The following is a 25509-nucleotide window of genomic DNA, read 5'->3' on the forward strand; positions in this document are numbered from 1 at the left end:
TGTCCCAGATGGTGTAGTTCTGTTCGGACTTGCTGAGCTTCCTGGAGTAAAACGCTCCGGGCCTCCAAACCCCCTGCGGGTCCTTCTGCAGCAGGACTGCTCCGACGGCCCTGTCCGAGGCGTCTGTTTCAACTCTCATCGGCCTGCTGGGGTCGACATGAAGCAGCTGTTCCTCCGACGCGAAAAGACGCTTGAGTGCCTGAAAGGACTGCTCCGCCTGTGCTGTCCAGACGAACTTCTTTTTCTTGGAACTGAGCATGTCCGTGATGGCCGCTGTCTGCATAGCGAAGCCTTTGATGAACTTGCGATAGAAGTTCGCGAAGCCGACAAACCGTTGGACCTCCTTCCGGTTGCGTGGGCTTTTCCAATCCAACACTGCTCGAACCTTGGCGCTGTCCATGGTGAGCCCCTTGTCAGACAACTTGTAGCCCAGGAAATCCACCTCCGTCACGTCGAATTGGCACTTCTCCAGCTTGGCGTAAAGCCTATGTTGCTGGAGCCTGCTCAGCACTTCCCTGACGTGTCTGTCATGCTCCTGCTGCGATTCCGAAAAGATCAGGATGTCATCCAAGAAGCAGACGCACGTCTTGTAGAGGAGCCCCGCCAACACGTGATGCATGAAAGCTTGAAAAACGTGGGAGCCATTTTGCAATCCAAAAGGCATAACTCTATATTCGTAGGTGCCCAGGGGCGTGAACATGGCTGTCTTCCACTCATCTCCTTCCCGCATGCGAATGAGGTTGTACGCCCCTCGCAGATCCAACTTGGTGAACACGCTGCCCTTGCGTACTTTTGCGAGGAGGTCGTCGATGCGGGGCATGGGGAAGTCCGATGGCTTGGTCACACTGTTCAAAATGCGGTAGTCCACTACGAGTCTTTTTTGGGGCGTGTCTCGCTTCTTCACAAAGAATACAGGACTGCCCCCCGCTGCCTGGGACTCTCGGATGAAACCGCGCTTCAAATTATGATCTATGAACTCTTTGAGTTCCTGCAGTTCGTCTTCAGACATGGAATACAGCTTCCCTTTGGGCAGCGCCGCCCCCGGCAGCAGGTCAATTTTGCAGTCATATGGTCTGTGGGGGGGTAGCTTGTCTGCCTCCTTCTCGCAGAAAACCTCCAAAAATTCTGCGTACTTGTGGGGAATCGCTTGCAGCGTGCCTAGCAGCATCTGTGACTCCTCTTGCTCCCCTTCCTGCTGGGGCATGATGCAGTGTTCAGCACAAAAGGAAGAGCCGAAGGTCAGCTGCCTCTGGTACCAAGCCAGTGTCGGGCTGTGCTTGTCCAGCCAACTCATGCCCAATACAATTGGCGTGTCCGAGAGTTGAGTGACGTTGAAGCTGATGATTTCCCTGTGATTTCCAAGCCGCAGCACCATAGGTGGCGTCTGCTTCACCACTTGCCCCCCTAACAGCTCCCTGCCATCCACCGTGACGACCTGCAGGGGCAGCGTGGCAGGCAGCAACTGTATAGCGTGCCGGTCGACAAAGTCCTGCCCTATGAAGTCTGCATTGCTTCCCGAGTCGACGGTGATTGGCACGTCCATGGTGATTCCATTGGGTAGCTGGAGCGATGCGGTGAGCCTCACTACTGGCTTGGGTGGGAGGGGGTCCATGGGCGGTAAAATCTCTGGGGACTGCTTCACTGACACGTCTGGCTGGGCCCCAGTGCCTCTTCCTCCAGCCAGACATCGTCGTTTCCCTGCTGTGGTTCTCCGTGCTGCGTTGCTGCAGTCACCATTGCTGAAGCTGCAGTGTGCTTGTGGAGCCTCTGGGGACACTCTTTCACCATATGCCCTGGATCCTCGCAGATATAACACTTCCTGGTCCCTCTAGGAGGCTTCGCTTTCACTGCTGCCGGTGCTAGGGCTCTGGCTGCTGACTGAGCCCTTGCACTCCCAACCTCCATCGGTTCCACCCCTCCTCCTGTTGGAGGCGTGGATTGCGTACGTGCTGCTTCTCTGGGAAGGAAGGAGGAGCCCCTGGCTGGTTCGCGCCCGCTGCGCCCTTCGTCCCTGCTCCACGGACGTTCTTCCAGCCGCACCCCCACCGCCAGCGCCCTCTGAACGATCTCCTGCGTGGTCCGGGGTCTCTCCCCCCTCGCAATCTCATCTTTAACCGAGTTGTGCAAGCCCTCCCAAAAAAGGTCTCTGACAGGAGCCGAATCTCTGTCCCATTCCAGGGCACTGACCAAAGCGAAAAAGCGGGCATGATACTGCCTTACGCTGGCCCTCCCTTGCCTTAGTCCATGCACCTCCTTTCGGGCAAGATTCACGTCAATGCTTGATAAAAAACAGCCATCCATCGCTTTAATAAAGGCGTCTGCATTTTGGAGCGCAGGATCCTTATCTCTCCACAAATTGCGCAGCCATGCTTTTGCGTCTCCATGCAAATGGGACATGATGAACCCCACTTTCTCTTGTTCATCTCTAAAGTCTTTGTGCAGTAGTTGCAGTGCACACATTACGTCTGCTCTAAAGTTGGGGTACTGTTGCAAATTCCCATCGAAGTGCGAGACTAGACCGCCTGTGCGTCTCCCCAACCCAATCCCCTCTGATTTGGGTGTCTGTTGCCCTTGCTTCGTAAGCACGTCCAACCTGACCTGGAGATCCCTGTAGGCGGCAGCTGCTTCCTCCTCTCTCTTCCTGGACGCCAGCGCCTCGGCAGTCAGTCGTGAAACTGCTTCTCTGAGTTCCGTTATTTGCTGTTCGGCCGTCATGTTGTCTGCCGTTCGTGAGCTCTCTTGTAGGCACCCGCTTTCTCTCCTCTCCGCGAGGCCGTGGATGCCCACAATTTAAGGAGACGGAGCTTACTGTCAGGGTTACTTCCAGATCCGAGCTCACAGAGGATCACGCTAGCCAGCGGTCGTTAAATAAAAGTCTTTATTGAGTTACAGTCTCCATTCTCGAGCTGCTGCGTGCAACCCTACGTCTTATGCTTAGATCGGCGAAGCTCCGTCTGAGTCTCCGCCCCTTGCGCACCAACTTAATATCCTAGCCCTGCTCCACCTTTTCCGCCTGACAGTTCTCCTCTGGGTCCCTCTGCCCCCCTGGGTCTCTTCCTTCCGGGATTCTTCTGACGCTGACCCCCCGGACCCTTCTGTCTCCTTGCGCCGGGCTTTAGGACCTGGCTCCCTTTCCGGGCTGCCTACTGCGCCACCTTCCTGTGCATTTGAACTTGGCGCGCGCGCCCAACCTTCCACTTTCCGTCTAACCATCACTTCGCTCCCCGATGAAGGTGTGGCCACTCCTGACTCGTGCCCTCCCTCCTGTTGCGAGCTGCCAGCGCTTGCTCCCTGGCGCTCTTCCTCTTTCCTACTCTCTGGCGGTGACGTTGGTCCCGATCTCCAACTGCTCCCCTCTGAGTCCCCTCTGGCTCTTTCTTCCTGGGGTGTCCCCCTAGTCTCCCCCCTTGCCCTGGCCACTGGTGCTCCTTTTTGTGAATCTTCTGATTCACTGGAAAGGCTCGGAGATCTCGGGTCGTCGTCATCACTCATCCTTTCGTCTGCCTCCTCCCCCTCGCTCTCTGTTTCCTCCCTTGCCCTCGCCTCTGCTCCTGAACCCCTGACAGTATGCATTATATATTTAAATACCTTATGTCTATTAAGGCACTTGGAGTGTTTTACAGTTTATCAGGTATCGGCTGGAAGTCTCTGAGGTACCGGCTGGAAGTCTCTGAGGAAAGAAGAGGAATGGCAGTTGGTCCCAAGTAGGTAGTTGACTCTGACATAGCCAGAAATAGCTACTCATAATGTACATGAATGTCTCACCCCCCCCCCAGGTACTAAATGAAGATATACAGTGACTTAGAGCAGAAATTATATTACTCATGAGGGCCTTCTGCAGAAAGTTAGTTGTGAGAAAGTCTGATATTACATGAAAAAAGAAGAGAGCAGATGCAGGATAGCTCAAATGGAGCTGTCTATTTAATACAGAAGAATAGGCTTTTGTTAAAAACTTCAAGGCTGGAATCCTGGTCTGTGCTCTCAAGTGTGTTTCAGATTGGCTGCTCTGCGTTTTTATTGCCATGTCGCTGAGTTACCACCTAGATTACTGCAGTTGTTCACTTGATAGAAACATAGTGGACCTGGGGCAATAGGAAGAAATTATTCTTTCTAATGTACTTTTTCATTTATTTTATTGATGTAGATATTGATATGATGCACTACGGATGTGTGAGTAATGTGACATCACCTAATCAAAATTGCTTCCCAGGTTTTCTGGATGGGAGCCTAGGAAAGTGAGAAAAACCTCTGGAGTTTACAATAGAGTCTACAATAGAGTTGGAAGGGACCACGAGGGTCATCTAGTCCAAGTGCCTGCAATACAGGAATCTTTTGCCCAATATGGGGTTTGAGCCCCACATTCAAGAGTCTCATGCTTTACCAACCGAGCTATCATTTTGCTTCAGAGTATCAGCTGAATTTGGGAGTGGGGTGTGAGCTTTGGTGGGGGGGGGAGGCTGTAACTCCAAAATGAAATGTAAGTGAAGGTGCAAATTAAGTCTCCTTTGTCAGCCCCCTGCAACTCCCCCTTCCATTTTTTCCTTTTTCTTTTTTTGAGCTGTTGGCTTTGCCCAGTGGCTTCAGTGGTGCAGTGTGGCAGCAGCAGTGGAGCTCTGGCTGTTATGAATCATGCTGGGGAGGAAGAATAGTAGTAACCAGAGTTTCACAGCTGTGGGTACACTACTGAAAATATATAGGAGGGGGAAGGAAAGAAGGAGGTGTGGTGTGGTGAATTGAAATCACTGGCCTATGCGGTGTATTGTACCCTTTGCATTATAAACACATGGTTGAGTTAAACATTTATTTCCCCTACAACTGTGTATGTATTTATGAATCATCGTATTTTTTAAAAAAAAATCATGGTGACTTACACAACTATAAATGCCAGCCAAAACCCCAGCAAGAACTAAAACAATAAAATGAATAGGGGTGGAAATTCCAATTATATGTGAAGCACCACTAAATTAGGCAGAATCCATAAGTCTTTAAAATGTGATTTGTTTGTGTTAGAAGTGCTGTTTGGAATTGTAAGATACAACACATGTTTTACCTCCCCCCCCCTTTTAAAGTGAATTCGGCTTAAGGCACACTATAAAAACAATCTGACATCATTAACACTCACAGTGTAGGAGGTCTAATTGTTTTGTTTTACCAGGAACAGATGAAGTCATAGCCATGTTTCTGGTTTCCACAGCCCTCCACCCATCATCAGTGTTCCAAAAATGAAATCAGGGTAGAAAATATAACTGCCATGATAAATGGGTGTTTCGGACATGTTTTAGTGTATTTTTGGTGGAAGAAAGGGAGAGTGCCTTGTCAAATAATGATTATTTCTACTGTGACTTGTATGTATCTTCCTATAAGATACCTGAAACCATTAGTTCTTGTTGACAGAGTGTGTTCTGATTAAACACACTTTCATAAAAAATTATCATATGAACTAATCCTGATGCTACCTAAACATCTGATATTTCAATTTATTTTCTTGTGTCTGTAATTTGAATGAAATGTCTGCACTGGTTAAAATGAAAAGTAAAAGACACCTAATTTTAAAATCAAATGTTTAAAATAAACTTAACTTTCCCATTTTATATTGCATTAACAACTTTGTCAAGTGCTTCATGCCAAACAGCAAAATGTGTTCTTACTGTTCTTTTGAAAACAGCCTGAGACTGCAGGTTTATGCACACTTATATTGGGACGCGGGTGGCGCTGTGGGCTAAAGCCTCAGCGCCTAGGGCTTGCCGATCGAAAGGTCGGCGGTTCGAATCCCCGCGGCGGGGTGCGCTCCCGCTGCTCGGTCCCAGCGCCTGCCCACCTAGCAGTTCGAAAGCACCCCCGGGGGCAAGTAGATAAATAGGTACCGCTTACCAGCGGGAAGGTAAACGGCGTTCCGTGTGCGGCTCTGGCTCGCCAGAGCAGCGTTGTCACGCTGGCCACGTGACCCAGAAGTGTCTCCGGACAGCGCTGGCCCCCGGCCAATAGATGTGAGATGGGCGCACAAACCCCAGAGTCTGTCAAGACTGGCCCGTTCGGGCAGGGGTACCTTTACCTTTACCTATATTGGAATCAGCTTCTTAAAATTACAAAAGACTAAATATATATAGAATTGGACTGCTAGTTTCTACTATAAACCTGAATAGTTCACTAGAGCCATGAATGCTGTGTATTCTTTTTGGCAAACATACATGAACACACAGTCATGGTAATGTATTAATGTACATAAAATATATAGGTAATGTATTAATTGCAAAGTTTGTACCATTGTTTAAACAGTGAAGAACCAGAAGGTGGAGTGCTGAAGTGGCATTAACTCACACTTCTTTGTCCTTGATATTCTGTGAAATTGGTGTTGTTTTCAGTCCAAGACTCACATTCCCTTTTGGGGACCACATGACAGTGGTGGGTAGAATCAGCGACAAAAGCAGGCTAAGCAATGGAGATGACTCTTACCGCTATACATTTCACCTATAAAAAAGACAGACTTCTACACACATGCACCTTCAGTCACCAGGGAAGCAAGAGACATTATAACCATGAAAGGGTACATCCTAGACAGGCAAAAGCAGTCAAAGAGGTTGTGGGTGGCTGTGGCTTGAGGGGGCATGGTCCTAGGAATAGAGGAATATGGGGGCATAGAGAACCATATTTGGTCCTTAGGCCTGAAATTCCACACTCCTGCCCTAGTTGTTACAGTAATGTCAAATGTTTATTTTCCCTCATTCTCATCTGGTGCAGGCAGCTGCCATGATATTAGCTGGGAGAATGGGTAGACTTCTGTCTAAATAATATTAAAGTATGATGGAGGGAGATCTAACTATGATTGCAATTCATCACATTTATTAATGAAGCAGATCTTTCTGAATAAACATGTGCTTTTTCAGTAAACTTTAGTACTTTATTTTAAGGGGCTTTGGTTTATTTTGTTTTATTTCATTTCACAACATTTCTATACCACTTGATTGTAATAAAACCTTGAAGCAGTTTATGTAAAGAATAAAACAATAAAATTATCAGCAAAACAGTTAAAAACAAGTGTTTAAAACATTCAGAAAGATTAAAATCGACAATATAACTTGAGATTGTCTAGCTTTATGAAGCGACTGACATATAGTAGCTTATGGTGGAATAACTTCTTATCAATACAATAACCCCACATTCTCTTCCTAAATTTTATTAATCCCTTAGGTCACTTTCATTACATACTGGACATTTCTGTGCTTTATGTTTTTGACCTTTTGAATTCGTTTTGCCAATATCCACTACAGTGCTTTATGCTGGGCTTTGCTGTCACAAAAAAACAACTGTCAATGTATCTTGCAGTTATTTGTAAGAAGGAAAGTCACAGCTCACATGCCCACACTAACCAGTTTTTCTTTGGATGCACATACTGAACTGTCCATAAATAAAAAGGCAGGCCAAAAACAAAGAATCAAGGACACCTTCATTTTGTTTTCCTCTGCAGATGGAGTGTGTTTGTCATTTAACTGCTTGAAAATTAATCATAACTCATTTATTCAGTGCACCATATGTGCATCACCAAACTGACAAGCTTTCCAGGTTTAGCAGCAATACCAAAATGCTTCCTAAAAAGCAAAGATGACAAGAAGCCAGATTGATGCTGGTTCCCTGGTAGAGATTAGTATATAGGTAATTAGTTTCTCCCTCTCAGAATTTATTATGACCTTCCATGTGTAGTTTTCCCAAAACTGAAGTATTAGTCTAATTGTTTTTAAAAAGCAGAGGCCCTTAAAATATAGCATTTTAAACACTTATATATTAAACTGTTACTACTAAGGGGCGGACTAGCAGATTTTATATATTTGGCAGTCTTGTGTATCTGTGCAAGAGACTCAGCAATGACAAATCTTTATAATGGCTGAAAATAGAATAAACCAGATGCTCCTCAGTTATGCAGGATCCCTGATCATGTAAAGCCATTTTCATAGAATTGTAGAGTTGGAAGGGACCACAAGGGTCATAGAGTCCAGCCCTTTGCAATGCAGGAATTGCTTTATTTTATTTTATTTATTTCCCAAAGTGGGGCTTGAACCCACAACCCTGAGATTAAGTATCTCATACTCTATTCCCAGCAAAAAGTAAAATTCCTGACACCCACAAAGTTGTTGAGCTTTTTTAAGAAACCCACCCCAAAATTGTTGAGCTTTTATTGGGAACCTCTCCCAAAGGTGATTTTTGAAGCTGTTTTCGCTGCTTTTTCCATTGCATCACTGTACATCCAGGTTTCCCCAGCAAAATTCCTCCCTGACACCATTTTTACACCCAAAAACTAGCCCATGTCCTACACCAGTGATGGGAGAGAATTGGATGCAGAGCAACTGGGAGTGTGTACACAGTTTATACGATTGTACTATATATGTTCAAGCATTCAATTTTCAAAGCATTATTAGGCCTACTGTCATGCTGCATTACTCTTAAAATATGACTTGCCACAGGACGAATATGTCATGTTGTAATAATTTGTTATGCCTATATTAAGGGCTATGTGATTGCTTCTTGGGGACAGTTTAGAGTTCGGATGACATGCTAAACTGAGATTAATCTAACATAGAGGCTAAAGCTCCTGACCTCCTCCTTGCAGCCATGCTGGAGAAAGGAGAGTAACATGCAAGCAAGGAGGACAGACTAGGCTAGTTCAACCAGAGCCATTGTATGTGTGTGCGTGTACACATATAGAGAAACTAAATGAGAAAGGACTTAGGCAGTTTTAATCTCAATGCATGGATGCAGTGTGAAGAAAGAGGCCCCAATTCCGTTTTCTCCTCTCTATGCCCCCTTTATTTCTGGAACAGGTTTGGAACTTACCCCTGCTTATGAAAAAGCAATTTACTGTAATTCCAATGGTAGCAGCCACTGTGGCCCTGTACGACTGCCGGGGAGCTGAGGGACGGTGGTAGTTAGCCCACTGACCTCACCTGGCTGTGGGGACTGGCAGGACATCCCACAAAATAATTTTAAATTTAAATTTGCCAGAGGCCCAGAGAGTTGGGCAATGCCTTGTTGGCAGACCTGGCTGAACCAGTTTCCAGTCTTGTCTGCTTGTGGGGCATAAAAGCCGGTTATGCTGGTACCTGGCAGTGCAGTCGGAATTGGTCTTCCCACCCACCCTGCATATTGTGGCCATGCCTAGTGGTAAGCAGGTAGTGCACATATATGACCTTGTTGTGGAACTGCTCAGTCGCTGTATTGCAGACCAGGAAGGAAGGAATTACGGACCAGGAAGGAATTTGCCAGTAGACGTATTGGGCCTGTCTGGGGTTTTGGCCTTCCTCATAGCAATTGTAACAACTTTTGGTGAAAAAAGGCATGAGGTCAGATCCTTAGTCTAAACCTTGGGGTTGAGTGGGTCCGAAAGCTCAGCTAGGAGCTGACAGGCCATAGAACATCCCTGAATGGAATCCTGGTGGGATTACCCCATTAGATTTGTGTCAATGGGTGCTATCCATTTGCCAGGATCAACCCCGATAGAGATATCAGCCAGCAATCTCAAACTGGTGCCATGCCTTTCTTACCACATACACATTAACCAAGCCCCTCCCTCAGTAACTACTGGCCCTCTTTGAAACCCTATAGAGCTGCTATATGATGGTATAGACAAAGCTGAGCTAGGTGGACCCAATGGTTTGACTCAGTATAAAGAAGCTTCCTCTGTTCTTATCTAATAAATTAGTTATTCAGGTGCCAGTGCATTTTCCTTGACTTTTGAAGAAGGCAACCTTTTGTGCATTTTGCATATGATCTCAGACACCTCTTAACTTTCAAGGCAAAATACATACTGTATATTATGGCAGATTAAATATATTGTGTATTCCAAAGAAGTAAAAGCTAATAGGAAAGAAAATTATGCAAAGAGTTTACAAAGCTGTGAAGGAAATCAGTCATACAATGTAGTAGAGGAATAAAATGCCTGAGCTCTGCATACTATGGCACTGTGTCCAGAAAAACTTGTCTGGGCATGCTTGTTTATGAGACACTATTTGGTTTTCTGACATGGACAATAAGAAAGGGTACTTTCCCATGTTAATTAAAATAATACTCAAATAATAGCTTGCCTAAAAAGAGGGAGGAGGAAGGGAGGGAGATACCAAGGCTACTGTACTTGAAAAAGGGAGTGACCCACAGAGGAGACATAGTAGGAAGCCAATTGCTCAAAAGGTTTTGTTTGTTGCTTGCTTCATCCTTGCAATGAGAAGTTCTTCATTCTTTTTTCTCTCTCCTTCAAATGAAATAGCATTATCACATCATTTATTTATTTTTGTGATGATTGTCTTGTTTACAAAGATTGTTTACAAATTTGACATTTTGGAAGTAAATAGGCATTCCTGCAGCAGGGAGGAAAGTTGCTGATATGGCATCAGATTTCTGAACATCACCTGGTGCAGCCTTCCTTTTCAAAAGCTGAACCTTGGTTTGGCTAATTCCCACTATAAAACTCAGTTTTTTATTTTCCAAATTCAAAACTTGCAACTGCTGACTGTTTCTCTGTTGTACACAACTATAGAGCTCTTGACTGTGATCCTATCCTCTTGGGTGAATTGCTCATTTGGAAAACCATCCACAGGTGTTAAAAGCCATTAACATGCTTTCATCTGGCCCCTGAACACTCATAGTGATTAAGCTGACCAAAGGCACAGCAGTGTTACACAAATGTGATGAGCTGAAATCCAATACTATAATAAGGGATAGAGCCTGTCACTATTACTCAAGCTGACCAGTACACTTCTGATAAGTGGTTGTTTCATTGAATTAAAAAAGAAATACTACACAATGTAGCAAGAAGGAGGATTGCCAGTACAGTAGACCTCAGTTTTAAGTAAGTTTCTTTATAGATTTCACCAGTTTCAACAACAATGTATTTCGTCTTTGTCCTAGTTGCTGGGCATCTGGAATGCATTCTAAGCTATGATTATCTTTGGTTTTGTCCAGTGACCAGTTTCTTTGGTTAACTGTGCCACATCCTATTCATTTTGTGGGTGAAATGAGACACACAAAATTTCCTATCTGCAGACATTGTGTCACAATGGAGAGATACCGTGACTGGTTTCATTAATGCATCCTTTTTCAAATTGCTGTGATGAAGCAGTACATACTGCCTGCTATAACAGAAGTCAGTACGCACTGTGATATTGCTACTGCTTCCCACAATCTTGGCTTGGTTAACGTGCCTGAGTTCAGTGTGAAGAGGCTCTTATTTCCATAATGATTATGCTGATTTTATATATTTATATTCAACTAAGGCAGGATCATGCCAAATGTTGGAGCATTTATTCAGGAACATATCCAAGAAACAATTTTGCAACTAGACACTATTTATGATTCTGGCATTCATATCTGTGGGTCAGCAAACACTATGTAAAGTAACTTGTTTTACTGAGAATGTCCTTTAACCATGATTGCCTGCACACTTTCTAATTAATGTGCGAGGACTAAAAAAATTACTTTAAAAAATGACTTAACCACTGGTATAAAAGCCTTAGGATTTTACAAAAACCTCTTAAGCTATTCACATATCCTCTGAGTACTTGGCTCATACTCTATGTAACTGTTCATTTCTTGCAGTGGCATAGCCTGATTGGTCTATTCATTGTTATAGCTATTGTTATTGTTATTAATTGGATTTATGCACCACCCTTCATCAAAAGATCTAAGGGCTATTCACAAGTTAAAATTTCAAGATAAAAGCACAATTAGTTAAACTATTAAGCTAACTGCAGTTTCTGAAGTAATAAATAAATCTCAATAAAGCTAAAATGTTTGCCATTATAAAGAAATGCTACTGTGTCTTGCAAATTATTATTTGGTGCCTTGGTGCCTTCTTTACATTATGACTGTGGTTTATGATTTTCCGTTGAAAGCGGCATAAAATGCATTTGCTATGCTATTCTATGTATGCTATCACTCTGATTTGGAAACAGGTTCTTTGCAATTTCATGAGAGACCCATAGAATGAGGAACCAATGCTATTTCATGCACTCTATCAGCCTTTTTCTTTAATGTAGGGGTTTTCAAAGGTGAATATAAGAAAAATGGGCCAGACCTTTGCTAAGCCTCTGCTGTTTCAGTAAGTTATTTTTAATGCCTATTAGTTTCTATTCTCCACTGTCATAAGGCAATGGGACTGGCTGAAGCTTGAGCAAAATCAAGCTAGGCTGCCATGTATTGTAATGTATACTTAGCCTAGCAGCCTTCAGGATGGCTCCATGCTATTGGTCAAACCACACATTTTTGAATGAATGAGCTATTTTCTTAAATTAGTTGTAATTGGTACTAATTGCCTCAAAATAATTACAGGGTTTTGTTGAGGCAGGATAACAGAAACTGGTGAGCCTTTTAAATACAGCATTTCAAGAAAATAGGAAGCAGCCTGCTGCAATTGCTTTAAGAATTCATCCTCTTCAGAGACTGTTTTGGGTATTAATTGGTGTAAAGCTCAGGCAGTTCTGAGCCTTAGGCTACGTATATATGTATTGTGATACATGGAAGCCTGGCTTGATTTCAGAATTGCTGAAATGAAATAAAAAATGAATCCAAAAGTCTTGAACTAAGTTAGTCCTCAATTAGTATATAAATAAACAAGCAAATCATTAAAACACCAATACCCAAACATTTATGGAAGAGTCCATCCACATTTTAGTTACTTGTCCTGTTTCCTGTATCCATGCAGGGATCCTAGGAGGTGGGAAAACACATGCTGAAAGGAAGGATCAGGACAGGAATCAAGCCTTGTTAAAACAAAACAGAGACTCATTGGGAAGATGATTGAGGCAACGTGAAGCAAGTTGTTTGGCACATTAACCTGACAGCTGTGAGGGCTCATAGACAGAAGGAAGACTAGACTTTGACTGAGTTCACCAAGAAGAAAGCTCCTCTATCTCAGTGTACCTTCAATGGAGGGATGAAGGAGGGAGTTAGTTAAGTTAGGCTGCAGGTTGAGCTAGATCCTTGAAAGCTTTATAAAACTTGCTGCTCATTAAAAACCACACTCATTTGCTATTAAACTATTCCAAATTTGTTTAACACACCAAACAGAAGTTATATAAGCCAGAACCAGCTTTTAGCTATCCAACACATTTTTGTACTTGATATTGTATTTTTCTTGCACAAACAGTTTTGCCAGATTAATCACTTCCACATTAATTACCAAACTAATCATTTCAACACCACGATAAACTTTTTTCCCTTTCCTGTTCTATCTTGCTCCTCCATTCCATGTTAAAGTATGCATAACACATTGGGATCAAGACCGCAACCTGCTGTTACAATCCTAAAAATCCACACTGCATACATTCATTATACTCTGATTTTATATATGTAATTATCACACTGATACAAAGTTATTGCTCCCTCTGCTGAAAACTATGTGAAAATCAGGGCACATGTGCAGAAGAGAAGCTGTGAGAATGAGAACAATGGTGGAGATGCCTGTGCAAAAGAGTTGCTATGGAAATGCCTAGGAATAACTCTGCAGGCTTACTTGGCAAAAGCCTTCATACGTCTTGTTTTTGTTTTGGGGCAGTTTTCAGAGTACCAAAACCAATGAAACAAATTCGTGGGAATGAATTCTCATGTTTTAAAAGATAAAAAGGCTACATAAAAACAGCACTGAAAAGGATATATCAAGAACTCTGGCCAAAAGTTTCAATATAAGGAATAATTCCTATTCAAGAGTTGAAATGAAAAACGTGTGTATTCTGCTAAGAATAACAGTTTGAAGCTAGTAGTAAATTTAAACACAACGTGTAAGTACGATAGTTTTAAAGTAATGGTAAGTTTGGATACAATGTTTAAGTACAGAAATAATGTAGTTTCAAATATACAATGATATAGTACAAAGGTACATGAAATACCAGTGCACAACAATTGTTTTATACAAGTCTCAATAGCAGTCAAAAAGAGTCCACATTATATAAAATCAGAATAAATTTACTACTAGCTTCAAACTGTTATTCTTAGCAGAATACAAACGTTTTTCATTTCAACTCTTGAGTAGGAATTATTCCTTATATTGAAACTTTTGGCCAGAGTTCTTGATATATCCTTTTCAGTACATAAAAACAGCAGCTATGTTTTTGTTGTTGGTTTGCTTATTTGTTTTAAATCAAGGTCTTCAACTTTTACAGCACTTCCTTTCCATCCAATAGTTACAGACTGCCTGTATTCTGAGGTATGGGAATTAGAAATTATCTTGTCCAGAGTCCACAGGATTCTCCAGAACTGTGATAAGTTTTGAGTGCCTTAACAAGAGAAGGACGTTAACTGATAATGTACTGAAAATGTACAAGCAAGAATGCACATCACTTGGCTTAAAATAATTAAGAAGCAAGAGGCAAGCCCCCTCCTAAAGGATTGTAGAGGAAAGTGAATCTATTTTGCTCCCCCGACAAAATCCCTTGGAAATGTAATTTGACATTCTTAATATACTCTAAAAGGGCTGTTTTTGTTGAAACAAATGGGGAAAATATATACTGTATAGCCCTATTTAGGTTCAACATGGCAGTGAATGGAATCCACATATTTTCATTTATACATAACAGTTTGATCCACAAATCCAAATTTACAAAACACTGCCAAACCATGGGGGGCAGGGTGAATCAGCCACTCCAGCAGCGGAAGCCCAATACAATATATGTGTTAGTATATATTGTGGCACGCCACCTTGTTAATTTATATGAGTTGACAGGATCTAAACATTTTTTATATTTATATTTCATGGTTTTTTAAATAAATGAATTAAAAAATTGTGTTCCCATATCGGAGCATTTGTGACATGGTGTGTAACTGAATACACTAGATGGAATTAATAATTAATTAATTAATCAATTAATGAATCATTTTGGGTACCATTGCCTTGGAAGGGAGTTGGGACCACAAGGATTTTCAAGCCCAAACCCGTGTGATGCAGGAATATTACGCCCAATGTGTGGCTTGAACTCATGACCCTGAATTAAGAGTCTCATGCTCTACCGACTGAGCTGTCCTCTGCTCCCAGGTTGCATTCATGGCAAAAATCTTGAAGTAAGACAGGGCAGTGGGGAAAGGGGAGGGGCTTGCTATGATACAATGTGACAATCCCCATAATTCTGTAATTACACTCAATAAGGTTATATAAGAACCTACAGTGCTACCTTGGGTTACATACGCTTCAAGTTACATACGCTTCAGGTTACAGACTCCGCTAACCCAGAAATAGTGCTTCAGGTTAAGAACTTTGCTTCAGGATGAGAACAGAAATCGTGCTCTGGTGGTGCGGTGACAGCAGGAGACCCCATTAGCTAAAGTGGTGCTTCAGGTTAAGAACAGTTTCAGGTTAAGTACGGACCTCCGGAACGAATTAAGTACTTAACCTGAGGTACCACTGTATAGGAAAATAATCACATTCTAGTTTTATTACTAATTTTATTAACTTTACAAATACTTAATGCAATAGTCTTGCAAATAATTAATCACATGCCTTATTATCTGTAGCAAGTGGTCAGGAAGCTGAGAGCTGATATGTTTTGTTCTTAAAGGATACATGTGATCAAGTTGGTGTGTAAGGCAAATGAGCCTGCAAACTTTGTAGACGTTTACATAGTATGGTATGACTAACAGAGAAATCTGTGAATACATACAGATATACGTAGATGAGAGCTGGTTTTGTTCATTGAAATCTTCTGGCGGTCCATTGCCAAGTTTACCAGATCAGGTACCATTTGTTATCCCTACTCCCAGCCTGCGTTAAAATTAATGCAGTAATTTAATGCAGCAGGGTTAATACCCAGAATTAGAAACCATAAAGTTCTGTTCATTAGATTTCACCCTTGCTGTACAGTGTATCAAATGCATTATTAAAATCCATCTAGCACACATGCCTGTTCAGATTAATTTTTATTTTGTTATTATTTAGAGCTGCATTCAATTTATAAAGACAATAGACATCGATATATAAATATAACATGATGCAAAGAATGTATGTTTTGTACCACTCTACATGTTGCCCTCCATTTTCTAAAGCTTTAAAAATATTGCTTTCTTCATCTTGTCAGATGAGTATGCTGGCTTTTATTTTAAAACTGGGTCCTAAAAAATCTGAACTGGGCATATCTGCTTTTACTGCCAGAACAAGTCTGACTAGAATACCAGTGCAACATAATGGTCTCTTTATTCCTTTTTTAGATGAACAGGAGTCAGTGCAAAAGAGGACTTTCACAAAATGGATCAACACTCATCTGGCCAAGGTAATACTTTTTTTTTTCTCCTACCACCTACAGTAAAACTAGCAGTTATTTATTTATTTATTCATACATACATACATACATACATACATACCCCGCCCATCTGGCTGGGTTTCCACAGCCACTCTGGGCGGCTTCCAACAAAAGATTAAAAATACATTAAAACATCAGTCATTAAAAACTTCCCTAAACAGGGAGCAATCCCTAAACAGCAGAGCAAAGCCACCACACTAAATGAGATTTAGATGTGTCAAAATTTCCCACCCTCACCACCAGGCTCATCTTGGTTTAGTTGCTCTTCACTGGCAGGGGAGGTCCCTACTACACCCACTGAAAGGATGGGCAGGTGGAAGCTACCACTGGTGGAAGCTAGTAGAAGCTCCACAAATGAGGTGTTTCTAGGGTGAGAAGGGGGCAGAGCAGGGCCAAACAAGATTCTTCTTGTCCAATGGTTGGCAATGGACTCAGTGGGTGTAGCTACTTCTGCAAGTTCGGCCTCAGCCCACATGAGTGGCAGGGCTTTAGATGCAACCATGGCTTTGCCTCTCTGTTCAGACCTGCTCCTCCCAGAGGGTTAGGAATGCTTCTGTAGTTGTATCCAGTTTGTCTGAGGCTTTGAGGGAAGGAAAGTGGATACAGTTTTCCATAACTGCAATGATTTAAAGTCCAAAAACTCTTCTATGTGGAAAATATGTACGGCAATAGAGGTTGCTAGGTATTATCAGTAGAAACTTGTGTTTCCTGTATAATGCTGGGGAGGAAATAAAAGGGAAATTGAAGAATTGGATGTACTTATACTTCTAAGGGCTTCTATTTCAAATTCCTAAAAATAAAGTATTTCCCTGTGTTTCATACTGACAACCTTGGAAAGTTAGCCTTGTAAATGTTTTGACTATATGTGTGTGAGAGAGAGATGTACTTTTAAATACATTATTTATCTATGCTTGATTTGGATTAACTTCACATCAAAGATTTGTGATCAAAATGACAGTACTGTGTATTGAAATGAAAATGTTACTGCACTACTTCACCACAGTTGCTTTTGAAAGGAATGACTCAATATTTTTCCAGTTCAGTTTTCCAGCCTCAATTTCCAAACATGAGTGGATACTGTTGGGGGGGATTATGGTGTACATTATTAGAAGTAAGTCAAACTTACATCTCATCCCCCCCCATCCCCCATTGTGTTGTTATTGGCATTGTGACAGGAAAATCCCAATTTCATACATTCTTCCAAAGAAATATATTAGGTTCCGGCTTCACTTCTTGAAAAATATCTGTGAGCATTTTCAAAGGCTGTCCTCCCACGTCTGCAACCTCAAGGAAATATTAGAAATAGCTGGCTTTGGGCTTGTGTGTTCCTTATTGCTTTCTTTCCTCACCTAGTAAGGGAAGAACAGATGAAGTTCAAGATCCTGTGTTCATTTAAACTTTTTATTTCTTTGATCTTATAGGATAAAACTCACATTCTAAAAGTTATCCCAGGGCTCCAGATGGATCCTATGTTTCAAAACCTGGGGTATCCTGATTAATTTGTTATGTTCCAACTGGAGTTAGAGCAGGAGAACTGGAAAGTTAAGAACAGGAGCACATGAACCTGAGGCTTATTCCTGATCTCTCCCCAGGAAAAAGAATCCCTAGCTCAAGTACCCTATGGAAAGGCCCGGTTATTTCCCCTCTATAGCAAATAGAAACCACTAAGACTGCAATCTTAGATCAACCACGGACATAGTTGAACACTTCCACGAGAAATAGTGATGGCCACCAACGTGAATGGCTAAGAAAGGATTAGACAATTCATGGCAGATATGGCCATCAATGTCTTCTTGTAATGACAGTTTTACCTCCACTGTCAGAGGCAGTAAACCTTTGAATGCCAGTTGTTGGAAACAACAAGTGTTGATGTGCTCAGATCCTGCTTGCTGGCTTCCTCTAGGCATCTGATTGGTCACTGTGTAATCCTATGCAAATTTAATAATTACCGCTGAGATTATTGGAACTTTACACATAAACAAGCACAGAATCAGCTGTAAGGCTATGTTTACCCTGGAAAAATCCTGACTACTTTCAGTGATACTTAATTTTAAGTAAAATGTGTACCTTGAGCCTAGAGGTCTCAGAAATAGGAGTTCCTGATACAGAGGGATGAAACAAGAGCTAAAAAAATCTATCTGATGGCTAGGTGAAAATGTATTTAACGAAACTGAGGACAACGGGGCTTATCTTTTCTGTGGATAGCACATAGTAGTAAAAAAAGGTGGACTACAAATGTATTACGAATGTGCTTAAATCTCTCCAATTAAAATAAATAGGAGAGCTGGAGTTTTTCTAGATCATGCCCATTGCTTGAGTGTCTGTATACGAGTGTGTAATTGAGCACTTTCATTAGGCAGAATCACCATTGCCAAAGCCATCACAACCCATATGCTTAATTAGTAATCACGTCTGAGTTTACGCATTTCAGCGAATAAGCAGTGTGGGGAAAGCCAACATGCTGACCTTTTAAAAATGCTTCCACTTAATTCATATGCCTCCTACTGTGTTCACAAAATTACTGTACTTGTGATGATGGCTCCTTAACAGCAGAGTTGCGTGCTCACACACCCTTGTAAATATCAGACCTGCTGAGAGCAAAACCCCAAACCATATGTGCTGCTATTGTATGAAGATTAGTTATGATCTAAAATACTATGACACTAGTACACTTTTATTTTTGGAGCAGGGGCTGCTTCCCCTGCAAGCATTTCTTGCCAACTTGCCTACCCCCCCACCCTCTGTCAACCCCCATCCCTTTATACCTGACCAGCCCTGTCCCCTTACAGCTTGCCCCAGATCCTCTCTTCCCACTCCTTAGAGTTCCCCTCAACTCCCTTTCCTCTTCTCATAAGTGACCTCAAACCCCCTACCCCCAAGATGTGACAATCAGCTGATTATCAGGTCTTGCATATCCACTTGTAATGTGCAGAACTCTGAATGGGGTTTGCAGACACCCCTGCCCAGCTAGGATTTTACCTATCCTGCATCTGACATCATATATAACAGGCATATGGAAGGTGGCTGTAGCTTGGCAGAATGGCCTAGTAGATCAAATGGGGAGGCCTGGGACACTGGAGGTGCCCACACTTGGTCTACTATATCAGAGATCTATCATAAAACTTACCTTACTCTTCCACAGTTGTTGTAAACCTTGTGTCACACAACCTATTTTGCATTTGTGCTTGCAAATTTCATAAAGCTAGACTGTCTTGATTTAATGGCACATTCACCAACTTAAATCAGTATTATTTGTACTGTATAAATAGCTTTGTGATTGAACTACAGTCGTACCTTGGAAGTCAAACGGAATCTGTTCCGGAAGTCCGTTCAACTTCTAAAAGGTTCGGAAACCAAAGCACAGCTTCTGATTGGCTGCAGGAAGCTCATGCAGCCAATTGGAAGGGGCAGAAGTCACGGCGGATGTTCAGGTTCTAAAAATAGTTTGCAACCTGGAACAATCACTTCCGGGTTTGCGGCGTTCAGGAGCCAAAACGTCTGAGTTCCAGGGTGTTCAGGATCCAAGGTACAACTGTATTAGTAGGTAGCAGGTGTGTGTGTGTGTGTGTGTGTGTGTGTGTGCTAAGTTCATTTTTGTTTTCATGCAGTGAACCAACGTTGCTAACTTCTGCCTTCTGTTGTGTACCATCATTTTTCTATTAAAATCAAAACAGTTTACATGATAGTCTAGTAGTCTTATTATAGAATATATTGATAGCTTGTCCACTAAGAAAATGGCCATATCAATTTTCTTCTTTCTAGCTATCACATTCATTATTAATTATTCACATACAAGATGGGGGGGAAATTGCTCAAATAAGGTCGTTTAGTGTATATTAATGACTTTATATGAGAAAATGGGTTTTTTTCATATTTCATGGAGAGTATTTCCTACAAACAATACTGAATGAAACCATTTTAAAGTCAGTTCTTGCATTACAGGATCAGGGTGTTTCATGCTTTTTCTGCTTGCTTTCTACACTGCCAGAGAAGCATCAGAACATGTGTAATGGGCCAACTAGATAGTTATTTCTAGGGCTGGGTTGAAATTCCAGGTCATCTGTTTTCTGCCATTTGTGGGAGGAGTGTTGCAAAATACAAGGGGGTGAAAGTTTTCCTCAAATTTCCAGGGTAGGACGTTTGGACATGATTAGCTTACCTAACTTTATGAGGTGGTCAAAGTTTCACCACCCTGCTTCTTCAACCTTAACAAAAAGCATTGAAGCCATAGGGCAAGGTTGCATTTTCTTGGGGCTAGGCAAGAAACACACTGCCTGCATCATGACGTAGCATAGATCCCATGGGCATAGTTATACCAAGCAGGGAGAGTGTTTTAACATGCTCTGCTTTCCCTGGGAACCATGTACTCAGAGATATTCCTGCCTGGCCCATAGGAAATCAGATTTTCTGTATGATCAGGAGCCCATTTTTTAAAAAAATAAAAAAGAGTAGTTTGAAGGAAGACCCTTGGGCAAGTCACCAACATCAGAAAGGTAAGTGTGACCAAACCACCCAGCCCTTTTCAAAATTTTGGGGAACATTTATTCTGCCTCATGAAAGCTACAAATAACAATCCCATCATTTTCATGGGGGACAAATGGACTGGTGGAAAAGGGAAGCTATTTTTGACCCATCCTGAGTTATTTCACATACTGGTGTTAGCCTTCCTTTTTTGAGGAGAGACATTGATATGGTGAATAACTGTATGGTTAGCCATTACTAAATATGATTGAACTATAACAGACCAGTAAGAGACAAAACCAGCAGGTATCAGCAAACAATGTGACTCCTGTAACTAAAGATCCAGCCGTAAGATACAATATTTTCTGCTTTGTGAACCTATTGCAGAATAGGAGTGCTATGCCCAATTATGTTGTCTTAGCATCCTGTGGGGAAATACTCTTTATGAGGCCTCCAGTCATCTACTTTTAATCTGTAGGAGCAGCACAGGAGACTTGTGTGTGCTGTACAGGCATGCATTTTCATAAGCACAGACTGCATGCAATAAAGTAGGCATCTTAAGATTTATGACAGTGCTGTTCTATTATCCACCAAGCAGCTAGAGAACACACAAAGATTTATATATTCAGATGTCATTACATGAACAGAGTCAAGTGCTTGTGTAAGTTAAAAGCATTCGGCTTCTTTGAAAATTGGACAGAAAAAGATACAGTAGGTGTAATACGGTAATAGTTTGACATTTGTCAACATCACTGCTGAGACTTGAGAGTAAAGCAGACAGCAAATATGGTAAATATCTGCAACAGTTATGAGCTAGAAGAATGATATTGTCAGTCTTACTGCTTCTGCTGTCATGCCTTCTCTTACCTTTATGAAACTTAACCAGTTTACCCTGCCTAAGAATCAGAAAAATATGCCACAACAAAAAGAAAATCTGATGCTGTATCAAAAACATGCTGCTTTGTGTTCTGTTTGCAGAACACCTCGAGGGGTAGATCCTGTATCTCCTTACAAGGCTTTTAAAAATATAAGAATGAGGCAATCCCTTCTTTCAGTGAAAGGCTCTGCAAGTCTTTGGGTTATTCTGCTTCATCAAGCAGAATAACCATTCCCAGCTATAAACAGAGCAAGCTCACTTGCATGTGCATATTCCTATAAATAGTTTGGATGGGTAGTTTCTTCATAACAAGTCCATAGTCATCATTTTCAAGACAATAGAATGGGGGTAAAGTCACCATTCTACAATGGTTCAGCTTCAGTTTGATTATTTTCCTCATCCTTTGACTTCCTCTGCATTAATCTGTCACAAACTATTGTGAGATTTTAAAGCTTTGTTTCCAGATCATGGAGGGGCCACCGGTTACCTTTTTATGCTGATAAATGACTTTTATTACTGCTGGTCTGTAAAAAAAACAACAACATTCTGGAGCTGTGCTCCTCCTCATTTCTTCTCCACTACACCACTGAATATATTATACCACCCATACAAGAAATCTTCAAAATGTAAATAGAATGGCCAGCAGCAGGGAGTAGGATAGAGATGCTTAACCTGTGGCAAGGAAAGAATGCATAACTCAATTTCTGCATCTGAGTTCTTTCCACTTCTTTTCCTCCCAGCGCAATCCTCCCATGGTGGTCAATGATCTGTTTGAAGACATCAAAGATGGAATAGTATTGATATCCCTTTTGGAGGTTCTCTCAGGACAAAAACTGGCAAGTATTTTCCTATGACATATATATTATTTATAATGTATTTTTATTTTGCATCATCATTATTAATATGCCATGTTAGTGTAGCTCCAAATATGTGACATTTTTTTAGACATAGAAATGCCAAGATTCTCCGCCCCCACCGTGCCACTCAATAAGTAATGTGTACAAACTTTATGGAGTCTCCAATTTCTGATTGATATATGAACCAGCAGTCCTGGCAGGATCAGGTTCACTCAGTGGGTGGTTTCAGAAAGAGCTAGTCCAGTGGGCAGCAAGTGATGTTTAGGTTGCGTATTATATCTATGTTTAGATATTTAGGTTCAGGGTTGGGTTCCAGGCAAGGATTTCCCAGGGAAAACCAAGCACAACTAGAGAAGCTTGATCAAAAGCAGGTTTCTTCAACAGGCAGTTTAGAAAATAGAAAATAGAAATCTATTCCAGCATCTCAGGCAAGCTGAGCTGCTACAACCCAGAGCAAATTAGGGCAGAGGCAGGCTAGGGCAGGTATTCAGAGTACACAATTAGCAGTGCCAGTGCTGGTCTGCAGTAGCAATTCACAAGGAGCTGTTTGCACCAAAATGAAGAAATTTTCAGTTATGTGCACCTCACTGACAACTTTGTCATATAATAATAATAATAATAATTTATTATTTGTACCCTGCCCATCTGGCTGGGTTTCCCCAGCCACTCTGGGCGGCTTCCACAAAAATACACTAAGATGTCACACATTAAAAACTTCCCTGAACAGGGCTGCCTTAGGATGTATTCTGAATGTCAGGTAGTTGTTTATCTCTTTGACACCTGATGGGAGGGCGTTCCAAAGGGCGGGCACCACTACCAAGAAGGCCCTCTGCCTGGTTCCCTGTAGCTTTGCTTCCTGCAATGAGGGAACCGCCAGAAGGCCCTCGGCGCTGGACCTTGGCGTCTGGGCAGAACGATAGGGGTGGAGACACTCCTTCAGGTATACTGGGCCGAGGCCCAGTATACCTTCAGCTGGGATGCAGGGAAGCAGCTGAGAGGCAGTAGTATGTGACAATGTCCTGAGCTAATTCCTCAAGCACTTGTATGAAACCTGTGAACACTCATTCTATATAAAATATGAAACATGATTTCAGCAAATTAAAGAATTTTATCATAAAGTTAGTCATAGACTGCAGACCATTTAGTAGAGTGACATACAATGTTCTGAGTGAAATTTGCTTCAAACCATCTTTTTTGAGGCATATGACTCTCATGGCCCTTCTTATTTTTACTTGTTTAAATTGCACTTTTGATCAAGGTCTCTCCTGTTTTGATAAGGAAATCCTCCCTCTTGTGGTAGAATTTTAATAAAATGCTCTGGAGTGTGTTTCACCACATTCACATTGAAAGGCAGAGACAGATTATTTTGATTAAAGTGTGGTTACTGTGTGGACTTAAAGACTGTGAGACATTAAAGAGGTATAGATAAGGCTAGTTCCAGAACCATTTCTTCTCTTCCAGGTTTCAGCTGTCAGAAACAGGTCTTAAGAACAAAATAAAATAAAATGGTTTTGTGTTTTACCACATTTGGGATCTGTGGCTGGCCACTTGCTTGTTCTGGGAATAAAGCTTCTTTATTACCTTACAGTGATTGAGTTACGGTATATGTAGTTGGTTTGCATGCATAACTGGAAGTAAGGAGCCAATGCTGAGTCAGAAAAAAAATAAGAAGGACTTTAAAAGGTCAATGTTGTTGTTGTTTAAAAAATCAGAATATTGACTTTAGGAGGGGAAATCGGCACATTTTCTTGGAAGCAAATCTTGATAGAATTCACCAAGTTTCCTTTCAAGAGGAGTGTGTTTAGGATCTTACTGTCAGGCCATGGTGGTACTTAATTGTCCTTGTTGTTTGTACTTTTTAAAAGCCCTGTGAACAAGGCCGAAAGCTGAAGAGAATTCATGGAGTAGCCAACATTGGCACAGCCCTTAAGTTCCTGGAAGGACGGCGGGTAAGTCCCACAGATAGCTAGATGTTTACAGTTGCAATTTGTGTATGAACTACAGTCATTCAGAGTGCATTAGCATGGTCCTAATTCTAAAAGCAGCGACTATAAATTTTGCTGTTATTGCTGCCACTGCCTTATCTTGGTTGACTTTTCCATTTAATCTGTTTCTCTAACAAGAATTTTTAAAGAAACATATGAAATGGAAAAGGTCAAGGAGAGAAAATAAGAATTATAGAATTCTAAAACTGAATACAAATATATTAGCTAATAATAGTTCATAAAATCATAGAATTGGAAGGTCCCCTGAGGATCATCTAGTCTGAAGGCATGTGAAGCTACCATCTTGCTGAAGTTAAGTAAGTCTGGGTCTGATCAGTGGCTGGATAGGTAGCCTCCTAGGAACCATGTGAGATATAGATATAAAAAAAGAACATGAAATAAGCATGTCAGGTTCTTTATGGTATTCACTGATTTCTGTATATGGCAACAAGGTATATTTTTGTCTTCTCTCATCTCTGTGTCCTATGCATTATTCAGATAATTCATTTTAAATATATGTTGTGTTGTTTTGTTTTTCATGCTAGTCTGTGTACAGAGGATCACCGGTTGGTACAATAATTTTATGAAACATTAAACCATATAAATGAGTCAATTGAATAAAATGAGTGTCAGTAAAATGAGTTGCACAATTCTAAGCATGTTAGAAACGCCGCTGTGTTCAATGGAGTTTACTCCTGGGTAAATGAGTTCAGGATTGCAGCCTAAATAGAACAGCTTTTCCATCTGCTGTTAGCCACATTACTAAATATTTTACGTACGGAGTAAAGGTAGTGGGTGGAATTCAACATTGCCCTATAATGAATGTCCTGCTTGTGCAGATGGAACCCTCCTCTCCTGCACACTGTTCTGAGGGTTCTCCTGATTTCCCCCAGAATCAGTTTCAGCGGTGCAGTGGGTGGGTGGGGGGAGGGGGCTTTACATAGGCATTGGATTGGCCATTCTGAGAACAGGGTGCTGGACTAGATGGGCATTAGCCTGATCAGCCATGCTTTTGACCACCCATGCTCACTCTTTGTCACATTGCCTTGTCCTTCTGTTTG

General features: G+C 41.8%; 1 protein-coding gene across 13 annotated transcripts in view; it reads left to right on the forward strand.

Annotated features, from left to right (window-relative positions):
* Positions 1 to 25509, forward strand: part of SYNE1 (spectrin repeat containing nuclear envelope protein 1) — a 291021-nt gene that overhangs the window by 35365 nt on the left and 230147 nt on the right. For 10 of the 13 annotated variants that reach the window (XM_082215153.1, XM_082215141.1, XM_082215140.1 and 7 more), the window contains exons 3-6: positions 16177 to 16238; positions 22347 to 22442; positions 24329 to 24412; positions 24994 to 25014. In XM_082215153.1, the coding sequence (XP_082071279.1) occupies positions 16177 to 16238; positions 22347 to 22442; positions 24329 to 24412; positions 24994 to 25014 (263 nt within the window). The remainder of the gene's footprint in view (positions 1 to 16176; positions 16239 to 22346; positions 22443 to 24328; positions 24413 to 24993; positions 25015 to 25509) is intronic. The other 3 variants (XM_082215147.1, XM_082215152.1, XM_082215145.1) reach the window with 1 other exon arrangement.

Source organism: Podarcis vaucheri, assembly GCF_965113315.1.
Source record: "Podarcis vaucheri genome assembly, chromosome: 3".
NCBI classification, from domain to species: domain Eukaryota; kingdom Metazoa; phylum Chordata; class Lepidosauria; order Squamata; family Lacertidae; genus Podarcis; species Podarcis vaucheri.